This window comes from Manis javanica, chromosome 2 (genome assembly GCF_040802235.1).
Source record: "Manis javanica isolate MJ-LG chromosome 2, MJ_LKY, whole genome shotgun sequence".
Taxonomy (NCBI): Eukaryota; Metazoa; Chordata; class Mammalia; order Pholidota; family Manidae; genus Manis; species Manis javanica.
Window position 1 is genome coordinate 116709006 of NC_133157.1, and position 21979 is coordinate 116730984.

General features: G+C 37.3%; 2 protein-coding genes across 2 annotated transcripts in view; one reads left to right on the forward strand and one right to left on the reverse strand.

Annotated features, from left to right (window-relative positions):
- The window catches only part of LOC140845609 (uncharacterized), a 47039-nt gene that overhangs the window by 20208 nt on the left and 4852 nt on the right, over window positions 1-21979 (reverse strand). Inside the window, exon 3 of the mRNA XM_073220209.1 lies at window positions 18615-18691. Within this exon, the coding sequence (XP_073076310.1) occupies window positions 18615-18691 (77 nt within the window). The remainder of the gene's footprint in view (window positions 1-18614; window positions 18692-21979) is intronic.
- LOC108408551 (serine/threonine-protein kinase TAO1-like) overlaps window positions 18712-21979 on the forward strand; it is a 581472-nt gene continuing 578204 nt past the window's right edge. The window contains exon 1 of the mRNA XM_073229189.1: window positions 18712-20738. The gene's annotated coding sequence lies outside the window, so the exon portion shown is untranslated. The remainder of the gene's footprint in view (window positions 20739-21979) is intronic.

Consider the following 21979-nt stretch of genomic DNA (forward strand, 5'->3'; position numbering starts at 1 on the left):
TGAATGAATTTAATGAGAGGCAGGATTTTCCATACAGTTGTGTGACCTTGCGAAAGTCACTTACAGTCTCCAAGGACATCAATCTCATCTCCAAGTGTAAACAAAAACATTCTCTACCTCATATGGTTGATTGCTGTGAAGAGTAAATGTGGTGATATAGATAAACTACTCAGTATAATTATTGATTACTTTAAAATTTTAAAAATCTGAACTATGACCATTATCATGAAATAATATTCTCACCTAGCCTCTAGCTCAGTGTTGTACACACTGCAGGTACTTGGTAAATAGTAAATAGATACTTTACTAAATAGTTCTAAATAATGACAATCTGAGTCATCAAAATAGATGCTTGTTTCTGTCAGTAAAAAAAAAACAGCCCTTTGCTAGAGTAAATTTAGAATTACTTTAAGCATCAAACTACTTAATTACACTAAAAGTAAGATTCAGTTTGCTAATACTTGTTATGAATAGTCTTTATGAAAATCTGTTTTTTTTTATTAAGTGGGATATGCTCTTAGAGAAAACCACCAGATACTTCAGAGAGTAAAGAGACAAGTATGCTTGTAAACATTATTAGTGAAATACATTAACAATTACTGGTATGTAATGAATCAATAAATAAAATGACCTCCCAGTAGAGAAACCCATTTAGGCAAGCCATTGACTGAAAAAGTGGTCCTTACCTGGAAGTGAAAATGAGAGTCTAGATTTAAAGGGCAGTTCTCTGCTCTCATTTCTATGGATCTCTCTCTGAGGAATATGGTTTCTAATAGGATAGTTAACATTTCAATGCAAAAGTACAGATTATACTTTCTGTGATTTATTTAAACATCATTCTTGACAGAATATTTTATGGCTTTAAATTTCTTATTACTCACATGCCCAATTTTAGACCAAATCCCAAATCCCAAATGAGTAATGTAGGTCAACGAGAAATTGTGATTTATTTATTAATAACCCACTTTTTAGCATCAAGTGAGGCAATTACACCTGAATTTCAAAACTGTGAAGTTTCCCTCATGCTTTCTGTTCCCTGAGTAAATCAGAACAAAAGCTTTAGGTGGGTCCTACAAGCAGGGGAGTCAGGGTGCAGCTCAGCATGGCCTGAAAGGGGTGAGGAGGTGTCCATTGCCAGGAGGGTGGTAGTAGTGGTGGCTTAGCATGGTGTGTTGAGTCCCCGAGGGGGACAAAGACAGCATCCGTCTAGGAGTTGGATGGTGACCCCACTCAGATTATTAGAGCCAGAGCTATTATCTGGGGCATCTACAAAGAGGTCAAGATGGAGACAAGAGATTGGTTACATAAAGGGGCTTAATACCATCAGGATGTATTATGAGGACAGTGGGAGCCAGGACCCTTTTGTTGGAAGGACATATTTGGGAAAACTAAAGAACTTCAATTGGAGTCTGTAGATCAATCAAGTGGTAAAAATGCAGCAGTGTTAAATTTCCTGATTTTATTAATTGAATTGTGGGTATGTAGGGGAATATCCTTACTGTAGCAGTCACACACTAAAGGATTTGCAGCTAAAGGGACATCGTATAGCCAGCCCACTTAGCCTCAAGTGATTCAGGAAAAACTTATTTGTACTTCTCTTGTCAACTCTTCCTAAGGATGAAATCATGTCAAATTTGTTTGAACTATGGAATAAAGTTGGAGACTTAGCACAGAAGTCTGAATATATTTATAGATCTATATGTCTAAAGACAACATATATATACTATATGTAGATATATATATATATATATGTACACACACACATACACATCAAACACCTGTATTTGGTAGTTGAACATTATGAATCTTGAAAATTTGAGAGCTAGTGCCTTATTGAATGAAATTATTGAAAAAAAAAGCTAGCGGGAAGAATCATTTTTAAAAGTTGACAATTCAGAATTGTCACTTCAGAATTTTCACACCTATACAAAAAATTAATATTTAATTCAGTGAGAATTTATTTTTGTATTTTGAGGAGGTGACCTTTAGTTGATAGGTAAGATGTTTATAATCCTTTCATTATATAAAACAAAACCATAAATAAATGGACTCTTCTTTCTAGAGCTTCATGGTTCTAGGTAAACCTGTGGTCCAGGTATTCCAAAGTGAAATTGTCCAAAGTTGAGTTAAGCTATTCAACATTATAGATAATGTTGTGTATCTTAGTCAAGGGTCTTTTAGTTGTAAGGACAAGAAAACCACACTAGCTCCAAAAAAGGGTAAGATGAAAAAGGAAATCTCCTGTGTGAGAAGAACAGGAAAATGGGGGCAAGAACCATGCGTGCTTGCTGCCTCCTGTGCTTTCACTGGAGAAACCAAGTCTCTCCTCTCTGCTTCTCTTCCGGTGTCTACAGACCAGCCTCTGAAGTTTGCATGTTGCCCATCAAGACCACTCAGAAATAGCAGCCTCAGTCTTCCCAGTCTGTATGACCTATGGGTCTAGTGCCAACAGACCCAGACTTTTAGCCCTAACTCAGAAGGGATTTGGAGTAGAAGAAGGAGCTCAGTCGGACGGACGGGCTGGATCAGATATCCCCTTTTGATCCGGTCAGCGTGCCTGGGAATGGTCTGATACGACACAAAGCAAGCCTGCCTGCATCTTCCTATTCTGCAAATAACTGTGAATAAAAAGATGTTATTTTAAAAGAGGGTTATGGAAAGTGAGAGACAAAGATATTTTCTAAATAATCTGGAGAATATTTTTTTTCTAATTCATGTGCATTGCTCTGTATTCTGAGAGATGTTCAAAATGTTAGTTCTTGATTGTTGAAATTAAATTACATAAAGGACACCTAAGAAAGTTCTATTTTGAAATTAAGAATGGATTTCAGACATTTTGAAAATGTTATCATTTATTAACAGATAAAAGAAGACTTTTCATCTAGGGATTTACCTAACACAAAAACTAATGACTTCAGTGAAGCTATAGAAATGTTCATAAAAGCTACCAACTGCCTTTCCATGGTGTAATAACTTTCAGTGAACCAAGGACTTTCCTTATATTTTTTAAGAGTTTCTTCCCTGCTCCCTCAGTTTTCCTCAAATAGGAGTTGGTCTGTGCACAAGGGCATGCACAGTTGGGGGGTGCAGGTGGCTGCAGGTGTGTAGTTCGTATGTTTAAAGCCAGTGAGAGTGCAGCGAGCAGTGTGGTCCTGGTGTCTTCAGAGAAAGCCCTACCCTATCCTGTCTCCATTTAAGATATAAGCTGAGTATTAAAGAAAGAGAATGATCTAGTGCCTGGTGGACTGGAAAAAGGACAGATTTTCAGGGGAAATCACATTCGTTTTGAGGGGCATGGTGGTTGCATAGAAAGTTTCCTTGTGTCATCTTACAGACTCATTGGATGTGAAAGCTGGAGATAACCTTGAATACTCTTTGCTATATTACATAGTAGAATGTCAGAAGATTTTTGATATTCTTATATGCAAAATGTTTTGTGAATATGAATTTCCTGATGAGAAAATATAAACCTTTTATGCAAGTAAGTAGTTTGTGACTCAAAGTAATAAAGAATAATTGATTTATTCCAATCTCCTAAATTAATAATGATAAAACAGAAGCCTGGGCCCTCTGTGAGATGGGTCTGAACTAAAACTCCATTGCTCACCTGACCTCTGTTAAGTCCCTACTCTGACTAGTGGAGCACAGTGACATTTGGGGTCTTCTGGAATAGTGTCAATTCAGTTAGTATCCAGATAGCCTGGAAAAGTCTGATTATTCCCTTTTCCCCAGTACACCATCACCTTGGTAAAAGGCCATAGGTGCCTTTGGGAAAGGTTGGGGGAAAGATTAACAGTAAAAATTTTTGGCAGTGTTGCTGGGGTTCTTCCTCAAGGAGTCAACCTCCCCTTCATTCAAGGGTTCTAGGTCTTTAAACTTGCTCCAGTCTTGAAGTTGATTGAAGGACCATAACTGTTTTCATTATTCAAGTTAGACTTTTGTTCACATGACTTAGAACTGTTTTGCTTATACAGATCTGGTGAGAACTTAGTAGGCTTCCCACCTACTTCCCTTTTAGGAACATCAAGATCAATGAGGCAATGCCGTAGGTCTCTGCAAATCAACTCTTCTCATTACTGCTTTGACTCGGCTGTCCATCGTAGTGACTGCCCACCTTGCCTGGAGTGATTAAGGGCCACCACTTGGTTCCTGCCACTCTGTGATCCACCTACTCCTATTGCATTTAGCTTTTCCAGTTCACTGGCAGCAGTTCCCATTGTGAGTTCTAGTCTACAGAGAAGACTGATCACAGAGCTCTGCATGGATGCTGGGGTTCTCCTCAAAATTTTTTTCTTATGGTTGTGTTGAAAGGTATGTCCTCTGTACTCTCCCATGTGGGTGAGTAGTTCTTAAATGGCAAATCCACTCTAAAATTCCTATTTTCCCAAACTTTGAGTCCCTTCCGTTAGAGTAGACCAGTGTAGTTCTGGGATTTCAAATTCATTTACTAGGGGCTACTTTTTGGTCCATGGCTGACCCAACCAACTAAACAAAGTGGTGGAGCCCTTTCTAACTCCACAATCTGCAATATCAAATGCAAAGTCTCTGCTTCATAGGCCCATGTCAATAAATTCAGCCTGATACAAGTTTATGATCCTTCCACCTTTATCCAACACCCTTAATATCCATTCCCACACACATTCTCTGAATTCATGTCTGTGTATATTTGATAAACCATGTAGTGCTTTGTACCTCACCTTTAGGGGACTGCTGATACTTGAGTTTAATTGAGAGGTGGTTGGGGTGGGTCCCAAGGAGAATTAGTAGTGTCTTGTAAGGCAACTCCATCAGGAAGCATTGCAGTTTGCTCAGGCCATGCAGGGTTAACTCCTCAGATGGGGTTAGTGAAGCTACCTTTACTGGTAAGAAAGACTCCAGAATTTAGGGTTTCAGTGGCTCCAGCTTCAATAGAATCTTCCCATACGGCCATGTTCTAGTTTTCAGGATCCCATTCCTTCCCAATCACTGTGCTCGCTTTTACAGTAGATACCCTGTGAAGTTGGGGATTCAGTTTGCATTATAATTCAGCCACAAACAGGATGAGATTCTGGGTTAGGTTTTCAGCAATCTTAGTGCTGTGGCTGCGAGAGAAGGGTCCCTTTCAGGGCAGACACGTGGTCTTCAGGTCACTTAGGCAGCACTTGAGCTGGGAATTAGGATTCCTGAGCACATCCTTTTCCTTCTCCACTCTGTCCAGTGGCATTAGAAGCAACCAGCACTCTCATGACACTTGTTAGTTTGACAGAAATGTTCAAAGAAATCATATATATGGTCGCGCTGAACTGTGCCTCTATTAAGGATTTATGAGTATCCAATGATGATATTTTGTGTGTCCCTATTGCCACTTCATGCCAACAGTGATCTGTGCTGTCTTTACTACTGGAAAGAGATGAATTTGTGTCTTTAAATCTTATCAGATTAGAGAGCCAGTTCCAGAAACCCCAGAAACAATCCAGAAAACTCTTCTTTAGGTTTCTGTTTCTCTTGAATCAATCTCAGTATCTCAGGATTCTCCAGAGAAACAGAACCAACAGAATGGGCATATGTGTGTGTGTGTGTGTGTGTGTGTGTGTGTGTACACATACATACATACATACATACATATATATATATATATATATATATATATATATAAAGAGAGGGGGGGGCAGAGGGGAGGGGTGCAGAGAGAAACTTATTTTAAGGAAATGGCTCATGTGACTGTGGAGGCTTGGCAACTCCAAAGTCTGATGGTAGGCTGGCAGGCTGGAGACCAGGGAAGAGTTGCAATTTGAGTCCAAAGGCAGTCTGATGGCAGGATTCCTTCTTGCTCAGAGGTGGTCAGTCTTTGTTCTATTAAGTCCTTTCACTCACTGAAGGAAGCTCACTCACATTATGGAGGATAATCTGCTTTACTCAAAGTCCAGCGACATAAATGTTAACCTTGTCGAAAGACACACCTTCACAGAAATGTCCAGAATAATGTTTGGTGAAATATCTAGGCACCATGACCCAGCCAAGTTAACACACAAAATTTATCATCATATGTCTTAACCCACCAATAAAATAAGGATGTTAGATGGTATAATAAATTTTATGAACCCTTCATGTTGAAAAATTCTATTTTTTTTTATAATTTCTATTCTCATTCCTGCAGGATTCTATTTTTAACAACAGCAACAAAAACCTATTGCTACCCCCTTTGCTCTCTTGAGATGTCAAGGGTTTGGCTGTGTGGGTAAAATTGTAATATTTCCAGAATCTCTTGCCTGGCCTTAGTGCATCTGCATATCAATAGATGTTTCCAAGGGGTGGAGAGTAACATCTATATATCAATAGGTAATTATAAGGGCATGTGAGGGTTTATCTGAACCAGAGAGGTTGGGTGGAGCTCTGTTCTGCTGCAGCCTGGTCAAGAGAGAGAGAGTCAGGATCACTGCTTGTAAGAAATAAAGGAGTTTTTTAACTTTACTTCTCCCTTTGACTGATTTTGGTTTTACAGGTATTGTGCCCTGGATTTCTCCCCAAAGTTACAGGCTATATGGTTATAGCAAATCAAGTTCTCAAGTTGTCTGGTCTATCTGAACCACGTTGGAAACCACATATTTGATGTCTTTTCTGACTCCCTAAGACCTTAAGAAACCTGTTGGTGACAAGTGTAAATCCTTTACATTTTTCTCCCTAGAAACGGGACCTATGCAGTAGGGAACAGAGTTGCTGTACAACCATCAAACAGTCCAGTAAGCCTTGTTGGAAGGGCCTAAAATAGCATAAAAATTCCCCAGAAGTGTAATCAAAGCAAAGGGTTGAAGAACCATTAACATAAATGTCCTCAATGTTCCTGTGGCTTTGACTTTTTAATGTATTATTGTCCTCCCTTCTAGCCTGTTTTCTGTTCAGTCCTGATCTCTTCTTGGCCTACTGATCCTTTCAGTATCTGCTCACTATCCCAATGTTATGCCTGGAATTTTCCATCCATTAGGTCTTCTCCCTTGAGATGCTTATGTAACTGTTTACTTTGGTGACTTACTCCATTAGTTCCTCTGGACAAGATGATTTTCCTTATCTCCTTTACTTCCTAAGGCTTCTGAACTCATAATTTGAATTACTGTTGCCTTTTAAAATAATTTATGTCAATCATTTTTAATAGAATTCTGCATTTTGCTACCTTTTTAGCTTCTTGTCTTGTGAAAATTTATATGAAGTAAAAATGCCAGTTGCCCTTGGGAAACTTGTTTTTCTTTCCAGCTAAGTTTACTAACCTGAAAATGAACACATTTGGCTTTATAACCATTAAGGTGCCTTCTAGCTCTGAAACTATGTGGCTGCATTGGTAAAATCATCTTGAGGTTTAACAACCATTACAGATGAATTCAAGACACATGAAAATCAGCAAATGCCTTCCTCTGCTGCTCTTTCCTAGTCAGATGTGTGTCCTGTTTTTAATGTAACAATCATCCAATATTCTCAGATGCAAGAGCTTCTTACTCTACTTACTTGCATTTTTCATTTTTCACTTATTTTGGGATATTTTGTTTTTCCTTCTCCACATTCCCTGGGATGAATTTTTCTTGTTTCCATACAGTTTTCAGGAACCAGGTCTAAAATATTCTTTCAGCAGGGTCCCAGGACACTAAAAGATAGATGAGACTCCAAGAGCTTTGCAGTCCTTTGCCCAGCACCCCTTAGACCAGTGGTCTTTGAAGCGGGCGCTAGTACCAGGGTGTTTACAAGACCTCATTGGAGAGCAAAAAGAAACGTTCATACCTAATTGTGAAATTCATAATACAGTTCATAATACAATTGTTACTTTAATCTCATTTTATAAAATTATCTTCTTCTATATGTTTCATAATGTATATAGTAATATACTAGTAAGTAGCGAATAATCTATATTATATGTAATATGCTTGCTCAAAAGTCTCTTAATGTTTGGCATGTGTGGTTAAAGAATTTGGAGTCCAAATGTTTGCCTTAAAGAATTCTTCATCTTATATTAATATAAATATATAAATGTAGTATAACCTCATGTTAACATAAGGCCTAATGACTCTTAGACTTTTAAACTCATTATTACCCTTGTTAATTTGCTCATTCATATGTAAAATGTATGATTGTATATAACCTAGGGTTCCTTGGTTGTAAGCACAGAAACTGACTCTGACCAATTTAGGCAAGAACACTGGATATTACACCGGCTGGCTTATAAAGCCGAGGGAGAACCCGGGCAGTCCCGCCTCCTAAGAGGAGAACTATGGCAGCGCGGGCCCTTGAGCAGCATCACTTGGACTGATTCCTAGAGACCTGCTGTTGGTTGACTAAACTCCAGTTCTCTCCCTCCTGAATGTCTTCACTTAAAATTCACATTTCCAAGAAAAAGAGTCTGAACAGTCTACCTTGTGTCATGTGCCACACCCTAAAATACTTCTCTCATCATCCTTCCATATGTATTTCCTATGAGGTGTAGTGGGAAGGTCCTTTCCTGCCATTCATGTCTATAATTCAAACACCATGACATGACTACTTGCTGAAAAATAGCAACGTTTACTGACATGATCGTTTTTTCATATCCAGAAGGAGGAAAAAAGTATCACACGATTAGTCTAAAATGTCATTTTCCTGACAGGAGCAAAGCTTTTGATTTTTTACTTAGTTGTAAGGTTTTATTCCCTTTACTTTTCAGTTAAATGACATTTGAATTCTCAAACTATCTTCATGAGATTGAAACAAAAATGCGTGCCAGGGGTCAAATACAATTAAAAAAATTTTCATATATAGTTAATAACCTTTCAGTGAAGTTAGAATCAATTTGAAATTTCTTTTAAAATCCATTTACTTTTCCCACTTACATGACATTGCTATGCTCTAATACTATCATAAAATCTAAGCTTAATCACTTCTTTTGCCTTTAATTCATTGAAAAAGACAAGAAAGAAATTTTGGGATTTGAATTTAATATTTCTGAAAGGTAAAATGCCTGGAGTAGAGGTAGATATATTTTGGAAAAATGTGATATTAAGTGTTGATTCCCTTTTTTCAGATAGTTTGTTAGAAAATAGTTAAGGGAAAACATTCAAGCATAGATTAGATAATCACCTTTGAACCTGAAAAGTGATTTAGTAAGGGTATTTTTCTGTCAACATTTTTAAACGAAAATTTGAAGGGCCAAAGATAAAATCTGTTCACATTGGTGGAATAGGTCATTAAGGATGCAATTATGTGGTACCAAAACATACTGCCTGCCTCTCTGCCCAAGTATATTTCCATCAGTGAAATGCCCATTTGGCTGAATATGGCCTTTGAAATTCGTAATAAATGTCAAATGGCATTACAGAGGAATCAAATATATCCAACTTTAAATCTCAATCAGTGCCTTTGTTCTACTTGGCTTATAAGATAAACAGACTCAGCCTAAAACAAATGTGAGACAAATTTCACAACAGGGAAATCAGGAAGCAGAAACTTGAGCATGACCCATCAAGCCCAGAGCGGGTCACAGTGAGCGGCACTGTTCAGCCAGAGGTTACCCAGCCCACCTGCGTGAGGAGCACAAGTGTGCAATTCGAGCAGAGAGATTTTACTCCTCTTTTTCTGAAGGGCCAGCTCTGATTACATCTAACCAGCTGGAATTAATGGGATGACATGACTAAATATTTAACCAGCTGGAATTAATGGGATAACATGACTAAATATTTGGCCATACCTTCTCAGTGTAGTCCTTCCATCTGTAATCTCGCTAAAGGAAAATGACTGATTCTATTAATGGTGTTGGTTTCAATAGATAATGTTAGTTTGAAGCCTCGAGTGAGGTATAATTTGCCCAAAGTTGATAGGTGGAAAATAATTTTATTCACACTCATAAATCACTGACTGTCCTCATACCAACACATAAAAACTCTCAAATTGGCCTGAATAGGGAAGAGGAAGGGGAGGAAGCATACCATCAAAATAACAATTACATGCCAAAATATGTAATATAGACAAATTGTTAAAAATTTGGTCAAAAGAATTAGAATTTAGTATGATCAGGAGCAGATTAAAAGTCAACATGGGAGAATGAAAATTTGAAATGGACCTTTAAGGATGGGTAGGAAAAACATTTCACATTTTGGCTGCAGAAATTCTGATTTAGAATATAATACTTCATGGTGAAGTTCAAGTCCAGTGGCAGCTTTAAGGGAACAAAACTTTAATATTAATTTGTAAGACCGGGTACTGAAATTGGAATTTCTTTACATGAGTGATTAGTGCAGGAAGTAAGTCTTGTCTCCTTTTTCCAGGTGTGTCAGCCCAGCTCACGTACACCTGGCACAGCCGGAATACATCCGTAGGAACACCATTTTGGATGGCTCCTGAGGTCAGATGACTGAGCTTTGAGGGAGACAGATGTAATATTTGATCCTTTCTGACTTTCTTTTTCATGCTCACTGTCTACACACATGCTTTGAAATATACTAGAAGAAAATGTCAGTTGTGCTGTTTTTATGTGAGATTTTTGCATGAGTGAAGATGAACATGCGAGATGCTCAATGAGTATATGAATAAATGAAGGATTGAATGAATGAGTGCTTCAAATGAGAGAAACTACTTGCCTTAATTTTTCAGTTAATTTACTTTTAATTGCTTAACATGCATCTGTTTTAATGATATTTAGATTCTGTTTTTAAATTATAACAGAATTATTATGAAAACCCCTAGCCTCTAAGATCAGATTCAGGTCACTTAACTTACATATAGCAGGTTCCCATATTGAGCCACTTGGCTTGGGGCTGTATTCAGCTTCCATAGATGCTTTTCACTATTAGTTTTGGGAAACTGTAGATAAACTGCCAAAATAGTTGAGAGACAAACTTTTCTAGAGTCATATCTCTGCAGTCACCATTAATGCCTTTAATCTTTTTAATTATGCTTATCAGTAAAGAACACTTATGTTTGAAAACTCTGCAGCTGTTGGGAAAAGCTCTGCTATTTATCTACATTTTCTAAGGAGTGAAGGGAGGAAAAGCAATTAAAATACTATGTTAGTATTGAAAAGTCTTAGAATTAAATTAAGGATTAAATCCCGGTGTACTGTTTCCATTGTAATACTAAATCAATTATTACTGGCCAAAAAAGTTAAAATGTGAACATAATATAAAATAGAGGGAAAGGATATATTAAGTGATTTTTTAAAATTCCAGTGAATTCAAAAATATTTTCCATGGATGTACCTCTTAGGATAAAAACAAAGTATAACCATTTAAGCAAAAATAAAATTAAGTAAGAGAAGCTCAAGTCACAGTTTCTTTACTTTGTTTTCATATATCATTAGTGCTTTTTTTCTTTTTCTTTTTTTTAATAAGGTATCATGGATATACAATAACATGAGCAACATTGTGGTTACTAGATTCCCCCCATTATCAAGTCCCCACCACATACCCCATTACAGTCACTGTCCATCAGCATAGTAAGATGCTATAGAGTCACTATTTCTCTTCTCTGTGCTATACTTCCTTCCCTGTGCCCTGCCTACATTATGTGTGCTAATCATAATGCTACTTAATCCCCATACCCATCCCTTCTGATCCACCCTCCCCAGTCCCTTTCCCTTTTGTAACTGTTAGTTCATTCTGGGTTCTGTGAGTCTGCTGCTGTTTTTTTCCTTTAGTTTTTGCATTGTTGTTATACTCCACAGATGAGTGAAATCATTTGGTACTTATCTTTCTCCACCTGGCTTATTTCACTGAGCATAATATCCTCTGGCTCCATACATGGTGTTGCAAATGGTAGGATTTGCTTTCTTCTTATGGCTGAATAATATTCCATTGTGTATATGTACCACATCTTCTTTATCCATTCATCTACTGATGGACACTTCGGTTGCTTCCATATCTTGGCTATTTTAAATAATGCTGTGATAAACATAGGGGTCCATATGTCTTTTTGAATTTGTGATCCTGTTTTCTTCAGGTAAATTCCTAGGAGTTGAATTCCTGGGTCAAATGGTATTTTTATTTTTAGTTTTTTGAGGAACTTCCATACTGCTTTCCACATGGTTGAACTAATTGACATTCCCACCAGCAGTGTAGGAGGATTCTCCTTTCTCCACATCCTCACCAACATTTGTTGTTTGTCTTTTGGATGTTGGCCATCCTAACTGGTGTGAGGTGATACCTCATTGTGGTTTTAATTTGAAATTCTCTGATAATTAGCGATGCGGAGCATCTTTTCATGTGCCTGTTGGCCATCTGAATTTCTTCTTTGGGGAAATGTCTGTTCAGATCCTCTGTCCATTCTTTAATTGGGTTATTTGCTTTTTGTTCGTTGAGGCACATGAGCTCTTTATATATTTTGGATATCAACCTCTTATTGGATATGTCATTTATGAATATACTCTCCCATACTGTAGGATGCCTTTTTGTTCTGTTGATGGTGTCCTTTGCTGTACAGAAGCTTTTTAGTTTGATATATTCCTGCTTGTTCATTTTTGCTTTTGTTTCCCTTGCCTGGGGAGATATGTTCATGAAGAAAGTTGCTCATGTTTATGTCCAAGAGAGTTTTGCCTAAGTTTTTTTCTAAGAGTTTTATGGTTTCATGACTTACATTCATGTCTTTGATCCATTTCAAATTTACTTCTGTGTATGGGACTAGACAATGATCCAGTTTCATTCTCTTACATGTAGCTGTCCACTTTTGCCAACACCAGCTGTTGAACAGGCTGTCATTTCCCCATTGTATATCCATGGCTCCTTTATCATATATTAATTGGCCATATATGCTTGGGTTAACGTCTGGACTCTTTAGTCTGTTCCACTGGTTTGTGGGTCTGGTTTTGTGCCAGTGCCAAATTGTCTTGATAACTGTGGCTTTGTAGTAGAGCTTGAAGTTGGGGAGCATAATTGCCCCTGCTTTATTCTTCCCTCTCAGGATTGCCTTTGGCTATTCGGCGTTTTTTGTGGTTCCATATGAATTTTAGAACTATTTACTCCTGTTCGTTGAAGAATGTTGCCGGTGTTTTGAAAGGGATTGCATTGACTCTGTAGATTGCTTTAGGCAGGATGGCCATTTTGACAATATTAATTCTTCCTAGCCAAGAGCATGGGATGAATTTCCATTTGTTAGTGTCCTCTTTAATTTCTCTCAAGAGTAGGTTTCAGGGTATAGGTCTTTCACTTCCTTGGTTAGGTTTATTCTTAGGTATTTTATTCTTTTTGATGCAATTTTGAATGGAACTGTCTTCCTGATTTCTTCCTGCTAGTTCATCATTAGTGTATAGGGATGCAAGAGATTTCTGTGTATTAAGTTTGTATCCTGGAAATTTTCTGAATTCAGATATTAGTTCTAGAAGTTTTGGAGTGGATTCTTTAGGGATTTTTTATGTACAATATCATGTCATCTGCAAACAGTGACAGTGTAACTTCTTCCTTATCAATCTGGATGCCTTTTATTTCTTTGTGTTGTCTGATTGCCTTGGCTAGGACCTCCAGTACTATGTTGAATAAAGGTGGGGAGAAAGCAATCTTAGAAGAAAAGCTTTCAGCTTTTCACTGTTAAATATGATATTGACTGTGGGTTTGTCATGCATGGCATTTGTTATGTTGAGGTACTTGCCCTCTATACCCATTTTGTTGAGAGTTTTTATCATGAATGGATGTTGAATTTTGTCAAATGCTTTTTCCAGATCTATGGAAATGATCATGTAATTTTTGTCCTTCTTTTTATTGATAGAGTGGCTGATGATGGATTTTTGAATGTTGTACTATTCTTGCATCAATGGGATGAATCCCTCTTGATCATGACATATGATCCTCTGGATGTATTTTTGAATTCAGTTTGTTGAGTATTTTTGCATGTATGTTCACCAGGATATTGGTCTGTAATTTTCTTTTTTTGTGGTGTCTTTTCCTGGTTTTGGTATTAGAGTGATGCTGGCTTTATAGAAAGAGTTTGGAAGTATTGCGTCCTCTTCTATTTTTTGGAAAACTTTAAGGAGAATGGGTATTATGTCTGATAAAATTCAGCAGTGCAGCCATCTGGTCTGGCTATTTTGTTCTTGGGTATTTTTTTAATTCACTTTCATTGCTGGTAATTGGTCTGTTTAGATTTTCTGTTTCTTCCTTGGTCAGTCATGGAAGGTTCTATTTTTCTAGAAAGTTGTCCACTTCTTCCAGGTTATCCAGGTTGTTAGCATATAGATTTTCATAGTATTCTCTAATAATTTTTTGTATTTCTGTGGTGTCCATAGGGGTTTTTCCTTTCTCATTTCTGATTCTGTTTATGTGTGTAGATTCTCTTTGTTTCTTAATAAGTCTGGCTAGGTGTTTATCTATTTTGTTTATTTTCTCAAAGAACCAGCTCTTTGTATCATTAATTTTTTCTATTGTTTTATTCTTCTCAATATTATTTATTTCTTCTCTGACTTTATTATATCCCTCCTTCTACTGACTTGGCCTCACTGGTTGTTCTTTTCTAGTTTCAGTAATTGTGAATTTAGACTGTTCTTCTGAGATTGTTCTTCCTTCTTAAATAGGCCTGGACTGCTATATACCTTCCTCTTAGAACTTCCTTTGCTGTGTCCCACAAAAATTGGGGCATTGTGCCATTGTTTTCATTTGTCTCCATATATTCCTTGATTTCTGTTATATTTTGGTCATTGATCTATTGATTATTTAGGAGCATGTTGTTAAGCCTCCATGCGTTTGTGAGCCTTTTTGTTTTCTTTGTACAATTTATTTCTAGTTTCATCGCTTTGTGCTCTGAGAAGTTGGTTGGTAGAATTTCAATCTTTTTAAATTTGCTGAGGCTCTTTATGTGGCTAGTATGTGGTCTATTCTGAAAAATGTTCCATGTGAACTGGAGTAGAATATGTATCCTGCTGGTTTTCGGTGGTGTGTTCTTTAGATGTCTGTTAGGTCCATCTGTTCTAATGTGTTGTTTAGTGCCTCTGTCTTCTTACTTATTTTCTGTCTGGTTGATCTGTCCTTTGGAGTATGTTGAAGTCTCCTAAAATGAATGCATTGCATTCTATTTCTCTCTTTAATTCTGTTAGTATTTGTTTCACATATGTAGGTGCTCCTGTGTTGGGTGCATAGATACTTAGTATGGTTATATCCTGTTGTTGGACTGACCCCTTTGTGATTATGTAATGTTCTTCTTCGTCTCTTGTGACTTTCTTTGTTTTGAAGTCTTATTTTGTCTGATTCAAGTACTGAAAAGTTTGTATGAAATATCTTTTTCCATCCCTTGACTTTTAGTGTGTGTATGTCTTTGGGTTAGAAGTGAGTCTCTTTTAGGCAGCATATAGATGGTTCTTGCTTTTTTATCCATGCTATAACTCTGTGTCTTTTGATTGGTGCATTCTTTCCATTTACATTTAGGGTGATTATCAATACATATGTACTTATTGCCATTGCAGGCTTTGGATTCGTGGTTACCAAAGGTTCAAGGGCAGCTTCTTTACTATCTAGCAGTCTACCTTAACTCACTTACATGCTATTATAAGCACCCATCTGATGATGCTTTTTTCTCTCCCTACTTTTACTTCCTCCTCCATTCTTTATATGTTAGGTGTCATATTCTGTACTCTTTGTGTATCCCTTGACTGACTTTGTGGGTAGCTGATTTAATTTTGCATTTGGTTAATGTTTAATTGGTCTACTTCCTTTGCTGTAGTTTTATTTCTCTGGTGACAGCTATTTAGTCTTAGGCACACTTCCATCTAGTGCAGTCCCTTTAAAATACACTGTAGAGATGGTTTGTGGGAGGTAAATTCCCTCTATTTTTGCTTATCTGGGAATTGTTAATCCCTCCTTCAAATTTAAATGATAATCTTTCTGGGTAGAGTATTCTTGGTTTGAGGCCCTTCTTTTTCATTGCTGTGAACATATCATGCCACTCCCTTCTGGCCTGTAAGGTTTCTGCTGAGAAGTCTGATGATAGCCTGGTGGGTCTTCCTTTGTAGGTGATCTCTTTTCTCTCTCTGGCTGCTTTTAATACTCTGTCCTTGTCCTTGATCATTGCCATTTTAATTATTATATGTCTTGGTGTTGTGCTACTTGGGTCCCTTGTATTTGGACTTCCATAGCCTGAGAGACTATTTCCTTCCCTAAATTGGGGAAATTTTCAGCAATTACTTGTTTGAAGACACTATCCCTTTTTCTCTCTCTTCTTCTTCTGGTACCCCTATAATGCAAATATTGTTGTGCATTTGGATTGGTCACAGATTCTTTCATTCCTGGAGATTCTTTTATCTCTCTCTGCCTTAGCTTCTCTGTATTCCTGTTCTTTGATTTCTATTCCATTTACTGTCTCCTCTAACTCACCTAAATGCTTTTAAATCCCTCCATTGTTTGTTTCATTTCAGTTATCTCCATCCTAAATTCATCCCTTAGCTCTTGAATATTTTTGTGTAGCTGCATTAGCTGGCTTATGACTTTTATTTGGAATTATATTTTAGGAATATTGGTGATTTTGGTCTCACTGAGCCCTCTTTCTGGTGTTTGAGGGATTTTGGATTGAACAAGGTTATTCTGCCTTTCCATAGTCTTGGAGCAATGTGAGTGGTTGCAGGTGAGTGGCATGGTTGTCAGGTGGGAGGAGAAAGTCCTTTCCTGCTTCCTGGTCACCATGCCTGTCTCCACTGTGCCGGTCAACTGTGCACAAGGAGCAGCCTCTGGGTTAATCACCTAAACTGCTGTGGGCAGGGTGGCCCTTGGGATGGCCTAGGGTGATGATGGGGGTTCAGGCAAGTGGTGCGGGTTCTTCCATGATAACAGAGCCTGTTTGTGGCTCCTGGTATCATCACCCGTCTCCACTATCTGTGCCGCTCAACCATGCACAGGGGAAGCTTCTGCATTAAGCTGTGTAGTGGCTTTGGGTGGAGCTGCCCTCCGGCTAGTCTTTAGCAATGGCAGGGACAGCTCATCTGTGTGTAGTTGCTGGCTGGGAGGAAGGAGCAACAGGCTGCTTATCATGGTTAGGTGTCTCAGGGCTGTGTTGCCAACCAGAAGCATAGGGCACCTGAAGCTACTGAAAGTTCCCAGCCTGCTGGGTGGATTATGCCAGGATGATTTTGACCACCCGTTCCTTCTCCTTAACACTTGCCCCTTTAGCAGCCCTCTGACTGTTGAGAGTCCCTTAAAGCACCTGCTTTTCTTTTGTCCCAGGACAGCCAGTTGTGGAAACCTGTTTGCAGTCTAGTCTCAGACTTTGGTTTTCAGCCCCTCTAATCTCCAGAGTACCATGCAATGTGGGTCTGTGCTCCCAGGGTAGACTTCTAGGGCTGGGTATTTAGCAGTCCTGTGCTTCTACTCCCTCTCCTCTCTGATTCTCTTCCTTCCACATGTGAGCTGGGCTGGGGGGAGTGCTTGGGTCCCTGCAGGTCACGGCTTTTCACTTTACCCTTTTCTGTGAGATGTTGGCTTCTCTCTGATGTGGACTTTCTGATGTACTGTTACTTCTAGTTACTCTTTCAGGAATAATTGTATTTGCTGTATTTTCAAAATATATGTGGTTTGGGGAGATTTCCACCACACTAGTCATGCCACCATCTGTTTTCTTTCTTCATTACTAGTGTTTTTAAAAGCTCATAAAAAATTTTTAATGGGAAATTAATATAGTATATCTATAATATCAACATTGGATCATATTCACATGCCTTAAAGTTAATATAATAAATAGTATAATATATACTATAATAAATAATTAATAATCTGGCTTTATATTATTCATATGCTAATTTATTGTAGTAAAACCATTATTGTATGTTTAAGTTTGCCATTTAGTAAAAGCAGTTTTGATTATGGATCTTGGAACCACTCTATCAGTAAAAGGAAATAGTTTTTATCTATCTAAAATTTGTTTTATATATTAAATGATTTAATTTTGTATTAAATGAGTTAATAATTGAAATGGACACTTCTTAACATGTAACCCGCAGATGTTTTACTGATAAGTCATTGTTTTTTTATTAATAAGCCTACCATAGGGCAACAGGTTTTGGAAGTTCTTTCGTGGTGAGCAATCAACAGACACTATATAAAAGGGAAAGGTTCAGTGTTGTCTTTTCAAGCTGTCATGTAATGTATGTTTGAGATTTTGTTCATATTCTATTCATCTCTCTGTAATATGCATTTTCTGAAGTTGTGAATGATTGGAAGTATTTCAATAAATTTCTACTCTTCTAGAATTTTTGAAGAATAAATTTGAATAAACACCCATCTAGTTAATGAAGATATCATATGTATACTAGCTCTATGTTATTAACGATAGATTTCTAGGAATTAGAAGTAAGGTAAAAAAATTTAGTATATTCTCCATAATTAATGGTATAGCACTTTGCAATGGTTTTTTGGCCTCTTGAGGTGAACTTGTTGAAATCACTTATCAGTTGAAAAGTGAAATTTTTGATTTCACATTTTTTAATTAAATTCAAGACCAAAGGTAGCATTTCTTGGTTACATAAAGCCATCCTTTCCAAACTGGAGTATGTATCAGGATGAAGCAGACAAAGGAAATAATTATTGTTGTAGGTGACCCTATAGCTTATTGTACAAGCCAGGACACTTCTCAGAGTGAAAGGGTATGATATTTGTAATGACTCTGGAAAAGAAAGCATAAACCAAGACTGTCTCAGGAAAATTGGGGCATAGACTTACCCAAGCCTTGGGGAGATATTCCTGGACAACATGTGTGAAGGTGTAAAATAATGAATTTTCCTGAAGCAACAATCTTACTAGAAAAAAAAAAAGATGGATCAAAAACATTTTTATACTAAAGCAGACAAAGGTATACTACAGAAAGGAAAATTCATTGATAGTATTTTTTACTTTTAACAGCTTTTTCAAGATAGAATGCACATGCTATGTAATTCACTCGTGTTCAGTTTAATGATTTTTTAAGTGCATATTTGCAGGATTGTGCAGTTACCATCACAGTCTAATTTTAGAACATTTTTATTCCTCCTAAAAGAAACCCCATACTCCTTCAGAGTCACTCCCCATTCAAACTCTCCTACACTAGGCCACCACTAATCTGCTTTCTGTCTGTGTATTTGCCTGTTCTGGACATTTCCTATCAGTGTAGTCATGTGATATGTGGCCCTGTGTCTGGCTTCGTTCTTTTAGCGTTCATCCACAATGTAACAGATGTCAGTATTCCGTGCCTTGTGATGGCAGGATAATATGCCATTGTATGTGTGCCCCACATTTTATTCATCAGTAGGGGATGGGTTGCTTCTAGTTTTGGGCTATTAATGAATAATACTTCTATGAGTATTTAACATATTAAATATGAAATCTGAATAGAAAACTTGGGACTCTTATGCTTGCACCTGATATTTCAGGCTGTGCTCTGATTCGGCATTTACCTTCCCATGATGTTACAAATACTTTGGGTGGAAAAGTTGAGAAGTGTTGTGTAAGATGTTGTCACCATCATCATACTCTCAGTTGGGAAACTGTATTCTCTCTTCTCTTTATATATATATATATATGATTTATATACGTCTCTATTTATTATTGGCCTTCATGTGTTTAGAAATGGATTGGTTCACAGCTATCTTGTTTATTTGCCCTAAAGCTCACCACCCAACCTAGAACCAGAATGTTACCAATAGCAAGATTTGCCTCTATGCTCTTCCTCTATCCCACCATCTGGCTTCCTTGTGTTTATCATTACTTGCCTTTTATTTTTCCATCACACTCATAAATTTATACTTATGCTGTTTTCTGCCATTGCCATTAGTATCAGGTATGAATAAAGATATACTTATGAAGGATTTACCCTTCCTGGGTGACATGTATGTAAATGATACCAACTAAACTGTGGTGTGTCAACACAAGGGCTTGTTAATGTGTTAAGTCTGAGGTTAAGTACAGTGAGAAAGGTGAAATACTGTTCCAGACAGAGGCCTTACTTTTCTTTCACTTTATGGGTCATTTCGTAGTACTGTAGTCCAGTGATAAAACTCTAACTTGCCATTATCCCCAAGTCATTTTTTATTTGTTCTATGGGTTGACATTCACAAAATGTAAAGGTTTTAAAAAATAGTTTAAAATGTAAAGTTGAATACTCTTTAGTGATCACTGACATTATAATTGTAGTCCATCTGTATCTTTACATATTTTGAAATAAATTCTGAAGTAATTAATTCTTATATGTAATACTACTTCATAATACTGAAAAAAATTTCCCTTTTCTCTTATCTCTCAATCACATCCTTTGATTAGTGAATTTTTTGAAATTCATTAGTTATATTTTTTATCTTTGCCAAGATAAATGTCTTCATTCACACTTAAAAGTCTGTGGAGTGGCTATCCTCTGACAAGCCTTAGCTGTCCATTTAATTCCATCCTTTCCATGTGTGACACTGTTTCTTTTCCCTTTCTGTTTTGCATTTTCAGAAACATATCTTTTCATAGGCTTCTTCTTTGATATTTGCAGCCTGCTAAGATATTCTCTGCTCTCAGCTTACAAATACTTACTAATAATTTGAGCTTTTGTTTTCCTAAGTCACTGCCTTTTCTCATAGTTGTCAAACCTCATCAGTTTGAACACTTACACATTGCTCCAAACATTTGCTGCATGTTTGTTAAAATCATAAACCTCACCATTTTTTTTCTAATTTTCTATTAGGTGATTGCATGTGAACAGCAATTGGATACCACGTATGATGCCAGATGTGACACATGGTCCCTGGGGATCACGGCTATTGAGCTAGGTGATGGAGATCCCCCACTAGCTGACCTGCATCCCATGAGAGCACTCTTCAAAATACCAAGGTGAGAGGACTAGCGTGGGGCCCAGTCCCAGCATTGTATCTTTCTTCCTCCAGCCCTTGAGTGCTCTCATGGAAATAGTCAATGTAGTTCAGCAAGTTAGGAGCAGAATGGCCTGGAATGTCATTCTGCTTCTTCCAAAACTCTGTATTTGTTCAATAGTTTCATTTCCCCATTGTAAGTGAAGGAGCTTGCTGTTGACACTCAGTGTGTCCTTTTTCTTTTGCAAGGATTTGACCTCTGAAAACAGCAATTCCTCCCATTCTGTCTGCTCCCAAATCAGTCTTGAGGCTCTCTTGTCCATGGCCAATGCAGCATGACTTGTTCTGTCTCACTCTATCAGTCAAATAATTTTTTTTACTACTTGCTAAGACTTCCCTTTGTTTATAACTTTAAAATAATATTAAGAAAGTTATAAATATACTGATAAAATAATAATTTAAAATATTCCCATGTTTGAATAATTTAATGTAAAACAGTAAACTTAGAAGAATGATCTCTTTGGAGTCATGAAAGCACTTTCCTCTCTGAAGCCCCCTCCGCTTCCATGTATATATTGACAGACTTTCCCCTACTTATGCTGTAACTATTCAAATGCTATTTTGTATGTGCTTTGGTTAGTTCCCAGATATATCAGAAAACTGATGTGAAAAGTCTGCCTGTTAATTATTTTGTTATCTTTTTGAAGAGTTTCTTAAGGATTTGCCCTAATTCTAATGGACCCTTCTCTGTGACACCAGGCCCTCTAATGGAGGGCCTATAGACAGGGGTCCAGGGCAGAGTGCTAAGGTGGTAAGTTATAGTTTGTTACCATGCTCTACATTAAAACAAATATTGTGGTCCTGGTGCCTATAATCATTTGTACAAAGCCCTGGCAGTGAGTGTGTTTGTTTGTGTTGGAGGTGGGAAGGTAGTTTTCTAGTCCTAAAGAAATAATGCCAATATGTTGAATTCATTTCCAAATAGATGCATTTGGAATCTGTGGCACTGAGTTCAGTTAGTATAAAACCAAAGCATTTGAATGTGTTTTTAATTTTGCCTTTGAATTTCCTGTCTTTTGTAGGTGTTCTGGATTATAATACCTTAGATATATGTCATCCTTTGCATAATTTCAATGTATATCTCAGGTCTTACTGTTTGTAAAATATACTGCTTATTGGTAAATAGGAAACAAGGTTACAAAAAAGAACAAAAACCTATTCCATACCAAGTCTAAAACATTTCATTAAATATGAGGAAAATAG